The 22009-nt window shown below is 40.5% G+C and overlaps 1 protein-coding gene and 2 long non-coding RNA genes across 3 annotated transcripts in view; 1 reads left to right on the forward strand and 2 right to left on the reverse strand.

The window, feature by feature from the left end:
• Positions 1-3729, reverse strand: LOC135414868 (uncharacterized). The gene is made up of 2 exons (XR_010430871.1): positions 916-3729; positions 1-767 (listed from the first exon to the last, which is right to left on the reverse strand). It is a non-coding gene; the product is annotated as an uncharacterized LOC135414868 (long non-coding RNA).
• The window catches only part of LOC135414873 (uncharacterized), a 377990-nt gene that overhangs the window by 212253 nt on the left and 143728 nt on the right, over positions 1-22009 (reverse strand). The gene's annotated exons all lie outside the window — the stretch shown is intronic.
• Positions 3657-22009, forward strand: part of LOC135414866 (ADP-ribosylation factor-like protein 8B) — a 26654-nt gene continuing 8301 nt past the window's right edge. The window contains exons 1-4 of the mRNA XM_064656147.1: positions 3657-3959; positions 7719-7799; positions 21009-21082; positions 21467-21560. Of these exons, the coding sequence (XP_064512217.1) occupies positions 3771-3959; positions 7719-7799; positions 21009-21082; positions 21467-21560 (438 nt within the window). The 5' untranslated portion in view covers positions 3657-3770. The remainder of the gene's footprint in view (positions 3960-7718; positions 7800-21008; positions 21083-21466; positions 21561-22009) is intronic.

Consider the following 22009-nt stretch of genomic DNA (forward strand, 5'->3'; position numbering starts at 1 on the left):
TGAAAATTAATGTGAATCACTACTTTATATATTCAGCCAACATTCTGGCTCTGTGCACACAATTCCAGATGGTCATGTTCAGTGGTATATACACGTGGGCACTAGACAACATGCAGTCACCTGTTTCTGCCTTTGTTTTCATATCAGGAAATATATTTATTCAACAGAACTTCAAAATCCGGCAGAAGAAATATACTATATTTTGGCAGTCTCATGGAGGACACTGCTCCCTCAGGCTAATAGCAGGTTGAGACAAGATGACAGCTTGCCGGTGTCAAGTGGTGATTTCCTGAGGCAGGGACATAACAACCACCCATTTAAAGGGAGGTTAAGGGCATCCTGCAGTCCCAAAACGATAAAATGGTTAATGGCACAACAAAGCACAAAGTACTTTACTTTTTCGGCAGCCAGTAATTAAGGGTGCTGGACTAATAACAGACTTAGGCTGTCTGTAAATCCTATGCATTGTTTCAGCATGAACTGCAGGGACCAAGTCTAGGTATTCAAACCACAGCATTTTTGAGTTGAAAACCTTAATCTGCCCCGCTCTACCAGCATAACAATCCTTACAGGAATCCTTTTTCACCTCTTCCCTCACTGGAGTGTGACTAGAATTTAAGGTACATACTAAAGAGCCTCTGAGGCTCCAGCCAGCAGAGGACATGGATGATGCATGCAGACACCAGTGGGTACATCACAAGGCGCTCACTGAAAAGTTCAACACAGTCTTTCTGTTCCCTTCAGCAATACAGCTGCTTGACTCTGGCCTACAAACAGAAAAGAGGACTAGTCACTTCCTAACACTCAATGGCAGAAACACTCAATGGCAGAAAAGATGCACGACTTATTCAACAGGTTTTTTTCACAAACATTTGGTATATCAGGACAAACGTGCAAATATGAGCGAGATATTACCTCTTCTCATGCTCTCCTCTCTGGAGATCTCATTCAGCTGAAGTTTTCTTCTCCTTAAGATCTGCCCAGGGAGGTTGTGGACTTACCATCCCTGGAAGTGTTCAAGAAACGACTTGACATGGACTTAGTGTTATGGTCTAGTTGAAAAAGTCAGAGGTTGGACTTGATGATCGTGGAAGTATTTTCCAACTGTAATGATTCTATGATCTTCGACTGTCACTAAAATGCATGCTTAAACTACAGAGAATGTGATCTGATCTCTGCTAGTGCTCTGAAATACAGATCTGAGTCTCAAATACTTCGTTCCTCCCCAAATGTGAAACATCTGGATATGCAGTGTGAATTCAGGTCAAGTTCTGCTAACCATGTGTTTATAGCATCACCACAATTTCACCAGAAACATAAGATACATTGTTATATAGCACAAATAAGTCTTTGCAATGGAGTGAGCTGCTTTAGCACCCCTTCAGAGACAGAAGACCCAGTAAGTTAGGTACTGCCTGGTCCCGTAACACTGCTAAACTGGTCCTGTATTGTGTAAATCTCAATAGACAAGACAGAAAAGTGAAATTCTTTATCAGTAGTAAAATGTTTCCCAGAAGGATTAAGTGACTTTTCTACAGTCACACAGGATAACGAATTGTGGCCCCAGGTCAGGCTTTTAGCGACGAGAACAAATGTCCTCTGAGCTGGTAATTTTAGCAAGGCAGCAATATTTTTACATACAATATTCTATTACCAAACTGCCTGTAAAATAAAGAATTGCCTTTCATAATCATATAGCTTTGCAAAAGATGTAACAGATTTTAGAACAATGTAACAGACCTTTGAACTGGGACAAACCCTCCAAGACTTTTTCATGTATTTTTTTGACCCCTGGATACTGTAAAAGACTTCAGTCATTGTACAATTAAATTAATATTTTAAAATTTATCTGTACATCCTCTGCCAGCCTTTTATGAGGATATGCCCGAAATGTACTTTTTGAGACTATGTTACTGTATCTGCAATATATTGCTTATTAAACTTCCATCACTATGAGCCTTAAGTACTATTGAAAAATCTAATATTTCTTGCAAAAATTCTAGAGACTGCTCAATTTTATGTGAGTTTTCACCCATGCAGTAATCAGAACCACTTCATTCCCAGAAACCACTCTCACAAACGGATGGTCTTTATTCCACACATTACCAGATGAGTGATATATGGAGATGGTGGAAATTCTTATATTTATCAGCTTTAAGGCAGACAGAAACACTTCACCTATTCACACAAAATTTGGTAATTGCTTTGGCCAAAGCAAACTTTTAAAAATAAAAAGATACATAGCAGAAAAATGAAAAAAAAAAAAAAAAGCCTTCTTTTGTTTGAGACTTGCCACTGAACACAAAATCAGGAGGACAGCTGACATATTTAAGAGAAGCAATGAAAAATAATCCCATTGGGTAGCAGGGCCAGCTCCAGTGTCCAATTTCCTTTTGGAAATGTACAATTAAATTTACAAGGGAAAATAAATGAGTATCTGTAAAAAAAAAAAATTTGTTAGAATTACACTATGAGTAATTTTGACTATATCTAATACCGAGGCATGAAAAAACATGAAGATTTTCACCTCTACAGCTAGCCCAGAACCAACTGCTCTTCAGAGCAGTCTCAAGACCTTTCAGATATTGTGGCCTGACTGACGTAACCGGTGAGGTTTTGTCACAAACCTCATTCTCTAAATTGCTGAATTATGTCTCTAAAATGACCACAAAAACCAATTTCAAAATGTTTTGATGAATTTGCTATGTTTCAATAGTAGAGGTATCCACATTCAGTGTGTGCCTTGTTTATACTTGCATGAATGTCCTTCATCAACCAATACAACCAGCACTGTAACCTTTACAGAGCATCACATATAATTTCAGTTACAACTTCAGAGACTGGCAGATGGATCCAGGTGAAGTGTTAGCTCTGTGCTTAAGGATAAAAAAAGCCTTTCCCTAACGGTGTGTGGCAATACTGTATGCTAAATGTTGCTTATCCAATGCGGGCAGAAGATTCCTGGTGAAGTGGAATGTCCTGTCATTGGCCACAATACAAAACTACTGTCACAAGCATCTCTCGAGGCAAGGAATCATATTAAGCATGACTCTCCAAAAATTGTCACAGGAGAACAGAAATAAAAACATGGTAAGCCCTGGACCTGAAAGCCTCTCACTAGACGACGAACAATTCAACAAGAGTTTCATGGGAAGAGTGGAGGTCCTAACCCAGGGGTGTGAGAACTGCCATCGCTGGAGGTGAAGGACCTAGGAAATCGATCCTGTCAAGCAGCCTAAGCCCGACAACTCTTGCAAGCCAGTGCAGCAAGCGCGGCCCTCGGCCACCTTTGCTGGATGCGGGATGCTGTACAGTCCACCCATGGCGCAGGTCTGTCCCATCCTGCCGCACTCCTCAGGGATCCGCTGCTCACCCCCCGGGATCCCCGCGGTGCCCGGGGCCGCCCCGCCGCTCGCTGGGGCTCGCAGTGTCTCCGTGCGCCGCCTCAGGCCCTCAGGGCCGCTCACACTCCCCCCGCCCGCCATTCCGTGAGGGAACCGCGCCCCAGCCGCTCCATCACCGCCCCCGGCCAGCGCCGGCCCCTCGCAGGGCGCTGCCGCCGCTCCCCGCCCGCCCCGGCCGGGCCGGAGCGGCCCAGACCCCTCCCCTGTCTGCGGCGAGTGGCAGCGGAAAAGGGCGGCGGCGCCGTCACGTGAGGGCCCTGCCTGGCGCTCCGCTCTCCGCGGAGCCCCGCCGCTGCTGCCGCTGCCTCCGCCGGGCCCGTCCCGAGCCCCGTCGCCTCGCCTCGCCTCGCCTCGCCTGGCGCTCCCATGCCCAGCAGCGAGGCGGTGCCGCTAGGGCTGGGCGCCTGCCGCAGGTCGGGGGCGCTGGGCGGCATGCTGTCGCTGGTGGCGCGGCTGCTGGAGTGGCTGCGCTCGCTGTTCTGGAAGGAGGAGATGGAGCTCACCCTGGTGGGGCTGCAGTACTCGGGCAAGACCACGCTGCTCACCGTGCTGGCGGTACGCGGTCCCCGGCCCGGGGCAGGGCAGGGGCAGGGCAGGGCGGTGCGGGGCCCGCCGGAGGGGCGGCCGGCGCGGGAGCGGTGCGGGCGTGGCCGCCCGGCTGAGCTGGAGGGGCCTCGCCCGGAGCCGCCGCTCTGCGCCCATTCTCCGGCAACAAGTGCGGGCTGTGCCGCCGCTTGTCATGGGGTACCGGGGCGATGCGGTGGGATGCCGTGGGAGGGGGGCGGGCGGCGGCATGGGGCAGCTCTTGCGTCGTTTGCAACCTCGAGAATTTCACAGCAGGCTCAGGTGGGTGTGGAAGTGTTTTCAGAGAGAGAAAGACGATATCTCCTATGTATGACCGCAAAGCATGCCTATCTCGGAGCAGATTCACGGGCATGGGCTCTTGCTGTGATCCAGAGTTGGCTTTTCGTGGCCAGTGTATCCCTAAATAAAACATTTTGTGTCCCCCAAGGCCACAACTTGCCTGCCACTGAATTTTCTCCTCCCATCAGTTGCATCAATATTAATGCCTCCCACAACTCCCCCATAGCTCTTTTCCAGCATTCAAGCCTGATTCCAGCATTCCCTGTGGTGATGGCCCTGCAGCCTATAATACCAACACCTACCATGATATTTTCTGTTTTGTCATCATGCTGAAATACGTTCTTCATCTTTGTATGCTGTGCCCTCCAACCCGCATTTGGGTCCATCCCAAAGATTTCCATCGGAAGATGAAAGCAAATATGTATATGTTACATGTGCTTACTGCTAATCAGGAAGCTTAGTGCATACCCTTTTCTGCAAGGTGGTCTCTCTTGTGAGGTGGATTGCATCTTCACGTGCCATGAGATAAAAGTTCCCAGATGTTCTTCAGTCCTTATCTTGAAAAGCTACCAGATCATGAATCAAGAGCAGACCAGGAGGTGTATGGCCTAAAGTCAAAGAGGTTGAGACAATGAAAACATGAGTATATGGTATTCGTTACTTGCTTTTGTATATGATTATAGATTAAGGGAAAAATAGGAGATTATGCATTAGCATGAGGGAAGAAGTGGAGAGAGCAGGAGAAAAAGCAATGCGGTAGTGCAAGTGCTCAATGAAAATATGTTTTGGGTGACATCAGCAATCAGTGAACAGAATATACCTGTAGCTGGTATTTTAGTTGGTTTGTTAGGCACTTGGGTGGTCGTAGTACCACAGGCCTTAGTGCTTCTCATACCCACTGGAAGTGTGCATCTCCCAAAGCTGGGCCTTGCTGAGGAAAGGGAAAAAGGCATGAGAGATAACATTGCTTCTTGGATTGTTTTCTTGAACAGAGCAAGGAAGAATAGAGCAGTTCAGAGACTTCAGAAGTGTGTGCTGTCAGAGTTTATGCATGTTCATCCACTCCCTTGTACTATACCATCTGTGGTGTCATAGGTGTTTGTCTCTCATGCTAATACCTTGAACACCAGAGCACTCCTGTTACTGCAGGTCTGATTTTCCCAGCAGATGTATTTGCTTAAGAATATTCTACAAGGCATTCATGTTTTCTGACTTGGGGAGGGCCACAGATTGCAGGTTTTGAATCTTTCAGTCTGGAGATGACATGCCATGATAATGACCAAAGAAAAGTGGTTGGAGAATTTGGAAAAAATTATTCAGGATAAGGCAATGGATGATAGCTTACTCTTGAGTACTGTTGATACAGGAATGGTAAATAGGTTGGGAACTCTATGTGTGTTTGTATATATGTGACTAGAATATAACAAGATGAAAATAACTATTGTGAAATAGTGGCTACTTAAAATGCAAGCTGCAGTGGATCAAGAAAAAAATTTATGAGAAATGACTACTTTTTTCCACTTCGCAGTAGCATTCAAAGATCCTATCATGCTAACATTGAATAAATACCCTTTGAGACAGTCTCTCCCCTCAAGAGTTTGAGCCATATTTAGTCCTCTGTTACAAGTGAAAACCTTGGATAATGTCACTGCCTTTTACTGTGGACATGCACTGATGTGATGGAGTAGAATGTGGCCCATGGTTGTTGATATGGTAGGGGGTAATGACTGTGCTCGTTATCAGTTCAATATTCAGCAACTTTTAGAGGACATCACAAACTTTTTAGCATCAGATGTTATTCATCTGCATCAGGATGTAATCTTTTTTTTGCTGAGATATGACAATAAACATTTTTGCACATTTTATATATTCACAAAAATAGGTAATTTGTCATGTAAAACCTCCTTAGCAAGCAAAATGGAACAGGTTTTTTTACTTTATGGTGCTTACAGCACTCAAACACTGTAATGAGAGCTGTTAGACTAATGTGGGCAAAAGCTTCAACCTGTTACTTTCTTTTCTTCATTGTGTGGGAAAATAAAGAACTGAAATATAATACTTTCTTTGTAGCTGGTTCCATTCAACCAGAATGGGAAATTTTTACAGGAAAAGTCTGAAGTCCAGTGAATGGGTTGCTAATTCTTTACATTCTGTCCTCAACACCAGAGCAGTTATGATGGTTTGGGGGTTTTATTTATTTATTTTTACCTTCAACTTTAGCATATTACATATGATGTATAATTTGCTGACAAAAGCAGAATCCTGACTTTCTGTGAGTTTGTTTAAACAATAGTCTTCTGAGTCAGCTGTCTGATTTTCCTGTCCTTGAGTAATGATTCTACATTTTCAGGCTGTATGTGTTCACACGTGTTTATATGTCAGTCCTCTGCAAATAAATGTACTTCATAGCCTGCATCCCTCCTTGCCCATATACCCATATTTTCTTCCAGAAAAAAACCCTAGGGCACATGGAATGAAGAGGTGAATATGGGCAGATAGATACAGAAGGGCAGTGGCAAGTCAAGAAGGTCCTGCTTTCCTTGCTGGATGACTCGAAAACCAGGACAGCTGCATAGGTTGCAGAGAGTGCCTGGGCCTCTATGTAGATGTACCTTAAGTAACTAACTGCATATCTTATTGTACCATGCTTGGGAGACACAGTAACCTGTTAATGATACATTTTCAAGATGAAGAATGAATAATGAGTTATCTACTTAGATTTGAGTTTGTCTTTCTCCTCAAAAGCTGTCTTCTGTAGTGGGTGGAAGTCTGTAAGATTCGTGTTGGCATGATGGCAAGTCTCTCTGTTGTGAAGATATTTCTCTGTACTGGGGAAGGAGGCAGCACTTTGGTTTTATGGTTGGGGGTTTATGATGTGCTGAGTTAGTATGTTGTATTCTTCTGTCTTAATGTCATTCTCAGCTTTTATCGGGGGACTCCTCTCACCTACTCAGGAAGAAAGGATTACATAGTACTCTGTATAAGTAAATTTGCTATTTTTTATCTTTGAAGTTAAACCATTGGTAACAGTAGTGAGAAACTGCAGGAAAATATCTTGGTATAGTAATTCTTATAATGTTTTATCATATTGTGGGTTGAACTAGATGACCTTTTACAGTTTCTTTCAACTCAAGGCATCCTATAATTCTATATTTTGGCCATGCTTTTTCTGGTTTGCTGAAAGATCAGATGAAGAATTATCTGAAGTCTCGTGGTTTGTGGGGTGATCTTTGTTGCTGAAGAGAATAAAAGATCATTTAAAGGAGCTGAAATGAGCAGTCTTCCTTGGCGTGACAATGCAGTAATTGAAGTGCTGGCCAGTGGTCTTGCTGAAAATTAATGTGATATTTTACAGTATTGTAAAATAAAAATTTTTAGATTGCAAATGTGAACTTTTCTTGCTTGTATCAACTGTTTTATAATAAATATAATTTTGGTTTTGTATTCTAGTCGGGGCAGTTCACAGAAGATATGATTCCTACAGTAGGCTTCAATATGAGAAAAATAACAAAAGGAAATGTTACCATAAAGGTAGGTTTGCATGTTCAAATTAATACAGAGTGAATAAATAATGGAGTAATTTCAACTGGAAATATGAAAGCATAGGACATTTCATTTAAGATTATGGGATCATTTCTCCGTTTTTGTAGCTCCAGAGTAACTTCTTTTAAAGCAAATGGTCATGTATTTTTCTGTTACGTTAATCTGTTTTATTTCATTATATTCCAAGGCAGAAGCTTTGTTGCACTCTTTTGGGCTAGAAAGGTCATACAATTTTGAGATACTAAGGTAGTTGAGTTGACTTCTGAGGGGGAATCTCTGCTCTCTCTCTCTCTCTCTCTCCCCCTCCCTCAGAACTCTAAGTAAAATCTGAAGCAACTTGACTCCTAACGTTCGTATCTCAGTGGAGAGTGCGGTTTAGCTCACAAGTTAGCTATGCTGAAATAGAACATCTGATGTAAGTCAGTTGTCAGGGAACCATCTCTTAGGGCTATAGAGAAATAGAGATGATGCCACTTTGGTTGAGATACATGCCATGGGCATCAAAGTAGAGATAAGTCACTCCAGTAGCATTAAGGCACTGTGTTGTTTCATTATGAAGGGAACTTGATTGATTAGTCTCAATCAAATTCACAACTTCCAGCTAAAATTAGGTCAAGGGAATATAGAATTTTGTCTTTACCTTGACTTTTCCCTCCTTTTCCAACATGTTTTTTCTTTTCTCCCTCAGTTCTATAAATACTCTTCCTCTTGTTTGGTATGACTCCTAAACCTGTGAGGATTTTCTGAAATTACCTGTAATGTGAATATGAGCAGTAGTTCACTGTCTACCCATTCTCTCTAAGCAGAGAGGAGGTAAAGGGTGGCAAAAGGTGATTATTGATTTCTGTTGGTTGGAGGATGTTAAAGCTGAACTAAAAAACCCTAAACCAAAATTGACGATAGTAGTAGAAGTATTGTGACTACCTGTCTGTTTCTGGTCTTAGTATCTTGCTATACTTTTTCAAGATTTCACATGATTTTAGGACCTTCAGCTGTACATTTCACTTGTGTATCTCCTTCTGTGTTACAAACTTGCAGAGTAATCAACAGGTTCCTCTCTACAGCTGCCTGTATATCATAGTGCCTAATAAGGTAGTCTTTCAAAATCTATTGAAATGGAAAGTCTGATGCCACCCAACTGCTTCCTCTCATCACCCCAGCCCTCCTTCCCATAGACCCTCTTGAAATTCATGTCATGTTTGGCTGAAATAAGAACTCTTAACATTACCCATGATTTGGTCTGCAGTAGAGCAGTATTCATGCTGTACAATAAGAAGGTGTACTGATCAGCAGTGAGCTGTTTCCTCTTCTTTCCTTGCTGTGAAGTTTCCATCCAACTCTCCTCATGCCCATTAGCTTCTTGTCATCAAACATGTTTCCCTCTTCCACCGCCTGGTTTCCTTGTGTTGCATCTGCTTCCATATGGACACGAACGCCAAACTACCTGCTCCTGTCCCTTAAAGAGGAAGCAACAATTGTCATTGCTTGATTCAGGAGTGAGTTTGTCAGAGAAGGAGGACAAAAAAAGAAATTTCAGCTCTGGATCCTTCTTGTTGAATGTGTCTCAACAACCATCCATGTGTTGTTGAGGAAAGAGCTGAACTCTCCTATAGAAAGAACATACTTCAGCCTAACAGTATTGTGGTGCATTTCTGTTTGTCTTCTCCACAAAGAGTGCCTTTTTAATCAAAAACCAGAACTTGAACTTTTTTTCATTTGGCGACCAAATTCTGCTTTCCAAACAAAGCCTTTCTTGAAAGGGAAGTAAAACCAGGACCTCTTAAAAAAAAAAAAAATCACAAAATAGCCTTTTAATACACATGCCCATGATAGGACTTCTGAACCTCAGTATGATATTTTTCATGCTAGAGACAAACTAGACTTATCTTCTGGGAAACCTTAGAGAGAATCGGACCAGCCTAGTAAGGTGGCAGAGATTAAAGGTCATCTTTTACAAGCATCTTAAGTAAATCATAATGTGTGGTTTTACCTTCTACTTTAGGCCTGGCCCTGCACCCTTACACCCCTTTTTCATCAGCATTAGTGATCACATGGCAAAGCAGTAGTCAGATCAGATAACTGGTCTAGGTGAAAGCAGCCTCTATAAAACTGCCACCTGACCAAACCAAACACACATCCATGTTGGCTTCTCCTCAGTCAGATTGCCTGAGAAGTGTCCTCCTTAAACAGCCATGTGATTGCTGCTACCACCACAGTGTGGGAAAGTAGGATACAGACACAGGCAAAATGGTGCATTTCGGGGGCAGCCTGGACAGATTGACTTAGCTGTAAAACACCATATTTAGAGCACAAAATCTGAACCAGGAGAAAGCAGTCTCTCTGTTTGGTGAGAAAAACAGTTTTCCTTCATCCTTCCACACTGGTAGCTGCAAACTTGAGTACAACTACCACCACCTGTTGCCAGTGGGCTGCCAGATTTAGGTGTTTGGTACCCACACACAGACTGCTCTTGGATTCAGATAGATCAGGGGTAATATTTAAAAAAAAAGTTTAATGCTATGTTGTTAGGATTTATAACTTTGGATAGTGTTAAGTTTTCTAGTCCTCATGATGAATTCATGATTCATATTACTTATGAAAGAGAATTTATGGAGGAGTGTCGTGGTCACTGATACCAGAACAGTCTGATTGATGTGCTAATTGTATAGATTTTCTCCCCCAATATTCTGTTTATTACACACAAATTATCATGTACACTAGCTATGACAGCAAATCGAATAATGTATTTACAATGGAAACATCAGAAATACCACCTTAAAAGTGCAAATGTGTCCTGTGGCCATCCCATGCTCTTATATGTCAATGGCAGATGTGCAGGAGACCAGGACCAGTAACGAAATTATGATTAGCCTTGTGATACAAAGCAACAAATGCAGACTCACAAGCAAAAGCTGTTTGTTTGAGCTTAAATAGTCAAACTGTCTTAAGTTTTCACTTACTCAGAGGTATTTTTTTCTTACTGTTTTTTCAGGCATGCAGGTGTTACTGTCCATCTGCCTGAGCCTTCCACTTTCTTTCAGAAGGGTACATTTGTACCAAAGCACTACCTTCCACCTGCGCTTTAGCAATGCTTCTTAATTCATCCAGGAGAGAATTCTGTTTTGAATATTCCTAAATGTCAGTTTCATACCCTTTTTATCTCAGCTGCCTTGGTTTACCACTGATCAAAGAAGTCCATGGATGCCACAGTCACTAAAAAAGTTAGTGAATTCAACCATAGTTCATAAATAATTCACAGGAATAGGAATTTCCTTTCAGTTCTTTTGTTTTCTGTCTTTTGCCTAAAAACAGCGAGGCCATGATTTATATACAGAAATCATAAGGACAGTTTGAGTGCTGTACCGATCCTGCTGCAGAATTGTCAGATATGTAAGAAAATTAAGAAGTTGTTGGTCATTATTAAACTAGACAAAAGTCCTTTATAAGTAGGCAGAGTCTTCAAAATAAATTATTTTTTGAGCCACGATTAGCTCAAGAATGAAATGACTAATGGTTCGTACTGGAGATTTCTACACAAAGGATATTAGAAGATTAAGTTTGTGCAGGGAGGGGAGGGTGTGAGTTTCTGTGGAACTTGTTTTATACCATGATCTCAAAAGTAATTTTATATATAGTTGTTATAATACAATTTTAAAAATAAGGAGATAATGCTAACATTATTAATGTATTTGTTGGTTTCAAGAACGATAATTGGTTTGGAAGCCAGTCTGCACACAAAAATATCTTAACAAGTTCTCTCAGTCTCTCTTCTACAACACTATACAGTGAAAGTAAGAGGTGGAGGGGAATATGGCTCTTATGTATAGATGCATATTTCCTTAAAAGCCTGTCAAGATGAAGTACTTGTATGTTACTATTCCTGTATCTGGGTTAAAATATTGCAGCCTAATTGCTAGATAAAATTTCCAAAATTATTTTACTGTGAGAAGAATGACATCATTTGCTGATAAGTTGATGTCTGTGGAATGGTGAGGGGGTGCTCCTTGCTGGAATCCTCTTATGAGCTATTTGGAACCCAGTAACAAGGATTCAAAGTGAAATTTTCTTTATCCTTTTTATCTCAACAAAATAGGTTACCTTTCTCATAGAAATATTACAATATCCAAATGTCAGCTATTGAAATTCCTGGATAAAGTGTTATTTTACTAAACCTGTGAAGTTCTTTAGACATGAAAGGAATGATCTCAATGCTAAGCAGAGATTCAACATTGTGTCTGACCTTTTTCAAAGGTTTCAGGGGACACTGCAAAACATAATCAATTAAATTTACTATAAAAGTGAGGCTGAGAAACCATCTGGGTCAAAAAGTCATCAAATGAAAAATTGGCATTCCAGAAGTGAAAGATTAATCACCTTAGGCAAAGTAAGTTGCAACACCAGCAAGTAGGTGATCGTAATGCTTTATCTGTTTTTTCTTGTGTTTTGGGGTAGGCCACTAACAAGGAAGTACTGTGCTAGTGCAGTGTCGCCGCCTGGTTTTTCTACTACAGTTCCATCTGCAGATTCCATACAATTCCAGAATGTAGTCTGATTTTGGCAGTCGTTTCCAGAAGCCAGTAGATTTATTCTCATTTTTAGTCTGTAGTCTTAGTGTGTAAAAGTATGGTCACTGGCATGCCTCTGTGTATGAGAATTTATCTGAAGCACGCTAAAAGAAAAACACTGATGTATGAAAGCTGAAATGTTTCGTAGGAAGATGTCAGTGTCATGTACTCTTAATTGAAGTTGAGCATGATCAGAAATGTAAAGCTGTCAGCTTTAACCATGAATTGTCAAATTTTTAGCTTGTCAATATATTTAGTAACCTATCACCTGTTATTTCTGAAACAAAGAGGCAGAAAGGAAAGATTTTACCACACGATATTTGAAATCTAAGCAGGAAGCTTTATGGGTTTTGACGTTGTGGTAGATGTATTAGAATACAGGATGATTTCTAGCATCAAAATATCTAATGTACTATAACTTAGGAATCTATTAGAACTATTTTGATGAAGTCCATTACAAAACTGATGGCTATCTTCTTTTTTTCCCAACAAAAAACTCTAACTGAATTACTTTGAGATTTTAATTCCAAACAAGTTTTTTTTGCTGAGTAATTTGATTTTGATGGATTTTCTGTATTTTTGGATTTTCTCAGTATTAGTCGTCCTTTTGCTTTGGTGAGATTTACTGTTCAACAAGGTAGACAGCAATTAAAAAAACTTATTTTAACAAACCAGGCTTCCAGGGCCTCAGAAGATGTGCATCATGTTTTAAGTGATTGTGAAACTCCAACTAACCAACTTTAGTAATGGTCTTAGAGTAGGTTTAAAAAGGAAATAGAGCAGCACAAGGTATGCATACGCACAGATAATGCCGCAGCTTCATTTTCCTTGCTCTTGCACTTGTTTTTCTTAAAATTGCACTGCTAGGCAGATTCTGCACAACCCGGTTTTTGTGGTACCGAGGAAGTGGAGAGTAGATGCTCAGGGGACCGAGCTGCCGGGACTGGATGGTCACCCCGGCTGTCACCACTAGGTGCCAGCGTCCCTCCACTGCATTCAGCGCGGGCCCGGCTGCAGGAGGGCGATGCTGGGCTTCTTGCTACTTGCTGTTTGCTCTGGTGTGGCAGAGGGGAGGGGAAGGATACTGGCTCTGTGCGTTCCTCCTCTCGCTTTCTTCATTGCAGCACTCCTCCTCTGGACAGTGGCGTTTTCAGGTCTCCACACATCCTCATACAGACAGAATCTTCCTGCTTTGTAATGCTTCATCTCACTATTCAGGCTGTCTTACCTGTCATGCCATCATCTTGCATGTCATGCAGTAATACAAGCCTCTGTGTGTACTCCCTGTATAGCTCAGCAGTGTTGCAGCACATACTACCTCTGTATGACTTGGGTCACTCTGAAAAGGCCATACCATATCTGGGCTGATTTCAAGTCAAAGTGGCTATTTCTGCAAAGAGGAGTTTTTGCTGAATGTCCCAGTGATTATCATAGTTGTGTGTAAGAAGAACTGTATTGGTGGCTTCAAAAAGGACTGTGATCCACAGCAGGAAGTCCAGTTACTAGTGATAAATCCCAGGGATTGTTTAGTTCATTAATGACCTGGATGATGGGACAGGGTGCACCCTCAACAAGTTTGCTGGTAATACAAAACTGGGAGGAGTGCCTGGTACAGCAGAGCGTTGTGCTGCCATCCAGAGGGACCTCAACAGACTAGAGAAATGGACTGATGAGACCCTTAGGAAGGTAAAAAGATGGAAAGTACAAGGTCCTGCGGCTGAAAAGGATCAACCCCAGGCACCACTACAGTCTGGCTGGCTGGGAACCAGCTTTGCAGAAAGGGACTTGGGGGTGCTCATGGACACCAAGTTGGTCATTGGCAAGCAGTGTATCTTTGCAGCAGAGAGATGAGACCAACAACATCCTGGGGTGCATTAGGAAGAGCTCTGACAGCAGGTCAAGGGAGGTGGTCTCTCCCTTTTATTCAGCACTGGTAAGGCCATACCTGACATACTATCCAGTTTTGGGCTTCCCAGTAGAAAAGAGATGTGGAGCTACTGGAGAGAGTCCAGCAAAGAGCCATGAAGATGATAAAAGAACTGGAGCATCTCTCATATGAGGAGATGATGAGATATCTGAGACTGTTTAGCCTAGAGAAGAGAAGGCTCAGGGAGATCTCATCAGTGTAGCCAGAAGATGTAGCCAAACTTTTCTTGTGGTGTCCAGTGGGCACAGACTGAAATATGAGAAGTTCCATTTAAACCACAAGAAGAAGCATTCTCAGTGTGAAGAGGATTGAACATTGAAACCAGGCAGGTTCTGGAGATTCCATCCTTGGAGGAGTCTGCTCTAGGTGACCTTGCTTTGACCAGGAAAAGTTGTATTTTGCAATCTTATGGATTATGCCTCAGTGGTTCTGTGAGGAGGAGTTAAATGAGGGTTAGAGAGTGGCTCAAAAGAATAAATATGGAGCGTACTTGGAATTACTCAAGGATCAACTAAGAAGGAAAAGTATGAAAGTACTTTCCCCTCTGATAGTTTGAGAAAAGCCTTGGAGACTGTATCTGTGCTGGGAGTTGTGTGCTACAGAGTATAAGACAGGATGACACATTGTATAGGAACCTCTACAGTGGTCCAGACGCTTGTGGTCAGAAGGCAGTGTCATCAGGCAGAACAGGCAATGTTGAACGTTTCACCAGTCATTCAGAATAACTGTTAGGACTCCTAAAAATGAGAACTGAGAGTTGATCTCAAGGGTGAATCAGATATTTACCAAATATCTTAGGTAATTGCCTCTTAAAATTTGTTCTTCCGTGAAGAAGGTTCTGTAACAACCCTTGTTTTGCACAATGTTCTTTCATTCGTGTTAGAAAGCTCTTGTCCTAGTATCTGACATGAGTTGCTGTCATCACAAGCTGAGCTGCTTCTTTCTTCTCTTATAAACCTAGCAACCATTTCCTGGGAAACATTATGGTTGTGCTCCCCCCTCCTCCCCTCTGTATATGTCATATTGTCAAAATCTCACCCTCTCTTATCTCATCAGGAGAATCTGAAATTTGTCTGTGTTTGTTCTATAGACTGATTCTCAAAACCAGCATAGAAGCCTCCCTGACACTGAGGACGGGGCAGTACATACTTCCAAAATTGTACATATGTTGCTTCTGATAGTCCATGCTGATTTAACATCTGCAGCACTGTTGCAATCTATATTTAGTTTGTGAACTACTTAGGCTTTTTGTCCTGCACCTCTACCTGGTAATTATCCATTTTGTGTGGGTGCATTTGGTTCCATTGGTGCTTTGTGTGAAATTTCAGCTGCTTTATTTCAGACCATTCCTCTGTCTGGTCCAGATACTTTAGGATTCTGATCTCTTTTGTTTATGCACTCTCAGTGCAGTTATCTGCAGCTTATATAAACACATGGTGTGTTCCAACATCCTCTTGGGACACCTGGGAACCATAAATGCTGTCCCTGCTTAGCTCTGTCTTCAGCATCTTTGCCTCATTGCTAAATACTGTGAATCTGCCAGGATTGCTCAGACTTGAGAGGTGAAGGATAAGGAGAAGAGTGCCAGAGAGCCGTGGGGTTAAATCTGTCATGGGAGAATGTCCTTTTCTTGTACTATCTACCAATATTAGATTACCTTTTCCCAGCACATCTCTTGGATTTTCTCTGATGCTGAGCAAATACTAATTTTTGCTTTCATGATTATATATGTTCTTCAAAGACAAGCAAAAATAATAATCACTGCAGTAGTTATTGATTAGCTGTTTCGAGCTACCTATGTCCTTGCCTCTGGTCTCCTTGCTCTCAGTCTTCTAAGTGCAAGTTCTGCCTACAACTTAGAACTTCTACATGCCTGCTTTCATCAGAACCTTTTGGACTATGATGTCTAGAGACTGATTCAAGATCATGTAAAAGGGGGTACAGAGGGTGGCATGTGGTCATGTAGAATCAAGGCTTTCTGCTACGCGGAGGACACAATATTGAGGGTGGGATGGTTTTGCTCCTTGTGTGTGTTATGTCTTGATCAAGAGGTTTGCAGTCTTATCTTTAAAGCTGAGTTCCCTGGTACTCTCCTGCCTGAGAACCCAGAGTGGAGGTAAGCACCACGAGGTTCAGAAAACAGTTTCTAAGAACAGACTTTACTTTTGTGTCCTGTTTAAAATCTGCCTGTTGATCCTTCCAACGTTTTATCTTGTGTCTGTGATAAAATGGCAGATCATTGAGAAATACTGTCTCATGTTAAAATGCCTCTGTGCTTGTTGTCAGGAGTTGAAGATACTCAGCCATTTTGTGTTGCAAGTCTATTTCCAGTTCTTCAGTGAACGTATGATGATTAAATTAAATAATGATTAACATTGAAGTGTGCATATAGATCTTTTTTTTGTCTGATGTGACTAAAATAAAATACCCATTGGTATGTTTAAAAGTTGGACTTTATTGCCAGTGAGGAGTGACAATAGGGTTCTTTAAAGGGCCAAGACTGATTTCAAAGACCATAGTGTTCTGGAAAGCATTTCCTGCAGAAAATGTAGCCATGTAGCATACTTTTGTCAGCTTTAAGAGCTGTAAATGTAAAGGCATTTCCAAAATATAGGATAATAGGTAGTAAGTATTCTAAAGTAGTAAGGTATTCTAACTTCCCTAATAAATTACGTGGCTGGTACTACAAGTAAGGTTCTGTAGTTTTGTATACATTGGGCAATTTATTAAAAAATTTTTAGGTTTTTTATTTTTCTGTTTATTAGATGAAGAAGATGATCACTGTTAGTTGAAGATTCCATCTAGAATAGGTGACTATTTAGGATTTGTCTCCACTGAGCTTAACCAGGTGATAAATAAGCCAGCCTGAGCCAGTTGTCTGAACTCAGTGGAGAGCAGCCTGTGCTTTGCAGGAATGGTTCACCTGGTAGGCAGGGTGGGTGAGACAGATAATCTCCTGCTCTTCGTGGCCTCTGAGCTCTTCAGTAGACACAGAGGAATTTTGGTCACTTGGATTAGATGCCTACATTTTAGGTGTTTTAAGTCCCTGTTATTACACATTGAGTTGGCTATCAATGCAATGACTGCAGTGTGTGCTTGAGCTCGTTGGTCACATCTTAGCACCTGGAGCCTTGCGTGTGTACAACATGGTGGTGTTGGATGTTACTGGTGCCACCTTATTCTACCTAAATACTCTTCTGTGTTTACGATTTCCTTACTTGTTTGTTCAGGTTTGTTTTTGTGGCTGATACTTTCTGAATACTTCCAAGAAGAAAGATACATTTATGAGTTCAAGTATTTGTAGTGTTGGATTCATCTTGCAAGTTAAGATGTCTGAATGTAAACAGTTATATATCTGCAATGAGGTTTAAGCTCCTTTAATGATAGTCAGAGGAGCTGTAGTGAGTACTGTCAAGCCTAGAGCATAATTCTGTCATCTTGAAGATGTTACATCTGATCAGCTGAATGGCTGTCTAGACTTTGCTGACTACTGTGAGATTGTAGGTACTGAACCCACGCATTGACATCAAAATACAAATGTGTCATTGTACAAGTCCCTGTCCACAAGAAATATCCTACCCAGCATGTCTGAAAAAAGCCATGTAAACTGACATCTAGAAAATACTTTTCCTGCAACTTTCTCATGAACCATCAAGCCTTCCCACAATATAAGCTAATTAAAAGAAACACAGCTAGAGTGTTAATGAGCCTTCCTGTAACTGAGAACTTTCAAAAATCTTCAAACCTGTTCCTCAGCTGCATTTTTGCTCAACTGTCATGATAAAACTGTGCAAAAGAAAAGGATCTGCTCCTTAAACATAGCTAGTTAATAAATACTATGGTCAACAACGATTCCGTGATGTTGATCTAGTTTACAGATTAAAACATTGCACTTTTTAATGAGATTGTAGACCTGCAAGCACAATAAGAATTACTATGCTATAGGAGTAGACAGGAACAAATAAAATAGTGATTTATAAAATGCAGTACCAACAAGATATGTATCTTTGAGATTGAGCCTGAACAACTCCTTGAGATTTTGATCCTGTGAGGAAACGATACCGGCTATCAAAGACACGTTTTCCTGATTTGGTCATTCTGTAGGCCTTTTATGATTCTTAAAATCAGCTGGTCTTCTAAGGATAAAATTACCTCTTAAATATTATGAAACTTTTATTCCTGAGAGACCAGTGAAAACCATGGGAGAAATTTGGAGTCCAGTCTCTTTTTAAAAAAAAACACCCAGTCAAAACAAATTTCTTTTTAAAACTAGCTGTATGTTCAGCTGTTAAAGTGTAGTCTCCTGCCTCTCCCTGTTCACACCCAGAATATACTTTTTACCTGTGTATTAAATATTGGGATACAAAAATAGTTGATATGGAAAACACACAAGGCTCATGCAAGAAAACTTGTTGAATGCTGCGACCTCTCATCTTTCCTTTCTGGGTGCCTCTTGTATTCTCACAGTGCTGTCTGTTCAGTCATGTACTGTGAAAATGCTTTGGGGCAGCAATTTGTGTTTCTAATAAAGTAGTTAAACTCTCTCATTGGCTATTCAGTATAATAAAGAGTATTAGAAAGTTACTACTAGAACCGTTTTGGTTTCGTAGGCAGAAAGGTGAAGATTTTTTTTCATTTTATGCATTTATTTTCTTACCCTATTTTAGATAATTATAGATTAATATATTACATAAACTGAGTTCCCAAGCACTATGTAAAACACCTAGTCTATCTTGTGTCCTTCATGTTATATTTTAATGAATAGCTGAAAGCCTGATTAGAGAAACTGACTGGAAATTACTTATCTTTCCATTGTTTCAAGGTGACTTTTTCTCCACATGAGAGTAATCTTGTTCTGCAATGCAGTTTAATACAGTAAGATACAGTATATCATCAAACAAGGACAAAACTAATATTTTTTTATCTTGTATTATTTATTTTCTGAATAGTCCAGGCTACATAATCTTGTAGATTTTCATGGCTACCAGTGTTGCAAAAATCTAATCTGACTACTGGCCTGCCCTGTCCTCTTTCCCTTTCTTTTTTCTCTGATCTACCAAGAAAATAATTTAGTTTCTTTTTCCAGAGACACAGATGTGCACCAGATGGCTACAGATAGTTTCAAGGTCCTGATGAGTTATTGGAATAATTAGTGTTGGTATAAGGTTTGTCATCTAACCATAATGCTGAACCGTGTACTCATCATGTTCAAGCTTTTATAATATAAGGGTTAATTTTATTAAGACTTTTGAAACTATGTGTCAAATGTCAGTGCAGATAATAATTGATACCCACTTCATGGTCAGAAGTGCCCTCAACTCTCTCATATGTAAAATTCTTGATCTTACACAGGGGATTAAAGGCAATCTACATTTAAGTGAAATACTAATTTTATGTCAGAAGGAACAGTAAGATATCAATCAGGGATTGATTTTAATGGTGAATTGGCAAATATTTCTTTCTAAAGTATGAACATATGATATTGAAAATTATACAGAAATTGATACATAAACACCATTTATGAGCCGTGAATTTAAAAAAATAGTGGACATTAATTGCAAAAGGCCTTATCCCAAGGGTCTGTTAAGTCTAACTCTTTTGTGCAAGTCTTTGTTGCCACAGCAGGTTTATGACATTTGAATTTATAGTGTAAACGTGAAGACAAGTCCTAAAATTTTGCTTCTCTGTATATTATTTCCAAATTCAGTTTCTTCTGTAATGTATATGCCTCCTAGATCTGGTATATGGTACCTATTGTTTTGATAGCTAAATCTGATTGAAATAAGAAATAATTACGTCTGATTGTCCTTGACAGAGGAACAAATCCATTACTTATTTTTCAGTGTTCATCACTATTTTAATAGGTGTGTCACTTGTAACACAACTGTCTTTGGATGTAGCTGCAATACCTACATTGTCACACAGCCCTTGCCTGCATGGTTTAGATATATTCCCTGGTATTTTGATCTGGAAAACAGTTTTGAAACAAGATTATTGTCATCCACCAAAAAAACTGAATTTTTTGCAAGCGAGACAGAATAAGTAACTTCTGTACAGAAAAATAATGTGTTAGCCTTTTAACAATAAGGAATTTTGTGGGATTGCTGGACACTAATAGCATGAATAAGTATTTGCAGGATTGGAGCTTTATAAAATCCCAAGCAGAATTTGAGCTTTTTTTCCTTAAGGGTCACACTGCTTAATCACTTGAGGCCTACCCTATACTGCTGTTTCCTTTCTGATTCTGATCAGTTAATCCATTTGTCTTTTAAAGCATATTTGATGAACAAATGGGAGAGCTGTGAAGGTATTGGTGCTCCCTAGAGTGTATCATCCCTTATGTGGACTCAATCTGCTCTCCAGCCAACTGTATTTAATATCTGTTTTTAGTCTGCTGAAGGTCTGATATATTCTTAACTCAGGTCTCCATAGCCACATTAAAAAGTGAGTTGGAAAGGATAAGATTCTTCAAATGGATATTTGGAGCTTTTGATGTCACAGGACTGACTTGCTCTGTGAATGTGCCTGTCCCTTTCCATTAACTGGAAGGAGATGAGAAGACCAGTTTCTTGAGGAAAGTTGCTTAAAAAATTTTGGCATTGGCAATACAACCTGCATGCTGCATGTAAGAGTTCATTTAATGTGTTGTGTAACTACTTTGTAGTTGAAAATGTTTTGGGGCTGTGGTGTTCTTACCTTTTCCAGGTATGGGACATTGGAGGACAGCCAAGGTTTCGAAGCATGTGGGAGCGTTATTGCAGAGGAGTCAATGCAGTTGTGTAAGTTTTCTTTTGTATGCCTACAGAAAATGTACTCTGCAATATATATTATTATAGTATTATATATTATGTATAAAAATAATATAGATAAGGTTTTCTTTCTGTCCACCTCCATTACATAAGAAGACCCAATACAATGAAAGTAGTGTGTTTTACACATCCAGCAACCCAGACATATGAGTAATTGCATATTCCAGGCCATTTTTTCCCCACAGGCTGTATTTAATTCTGTTTTTTCCTGTATCAATAAATGCAGGGTTTATACAACTCAGGACTTTTCTAATGCTGTTGTCAATATGAACACATTTGTAACATTTCAGAGGTTTTAATGCAACTTTCTGCAAGTAGTGGGCAATACTACGAATAACTACATTCTCGTTGCAGTTACATGGTGGATGCAGCAGACTTAGAAAAAGTAGAAGCTTCAAAGAATGAGCTACACAGTTTGATAGATAAGCCACAATTGCATGGAATTCCAGTAAGTATTTTGATTATTCTTACTGGAATGTAGACAGTACATTTTCATGAATTAGTTCCTCTGGACTCTTGAAAATATTAAGTTAAATATGATGCAGCCTTGATACATTGAGCACTATTAGAAAAATTATTGTGTGTTTGTATGTTTTCTTGTCTAAAGGTCAGAATAGATTTGGAAAAAATCTGTTTTTGTGTGTAGTATTATCAGACAGTAATTACTTTGAGTCAGCCCCCTTGTTGGCTGGGTTTGAACCAGTGACCCAGATATGTTCCTGAGGCATGTTTCTTAAGGCATGTGAGATTTGTCTTTCTGCAGGTTGGCAGACACTAACATCAGGTAGTGTCCTGTGTTTCCAGAGATTGTGTAGGAGCTTGGCTTTTTGTGTGTCCTGACTTTTTCTTGACTAAGTTTTTCAAACTAAATTGTGTGGGAAAAAAATGCAAATATGC

The sequence above is a fragment of the Pseudopipra pipra genome, chromosome 5 (genome assembly GCF_036250125.1).
Source record: "Pseudopipra pipra isolate bDixPip1 chromosome 5, bDixPip1.hap1, whole genome shotgun sequence".
Lineage (NCBI taxonomy): Eukaryota > Metazoa > Chordata > Aves > Passeriformes > Pipridae > Pseudopipra > Pseudopipra pipra.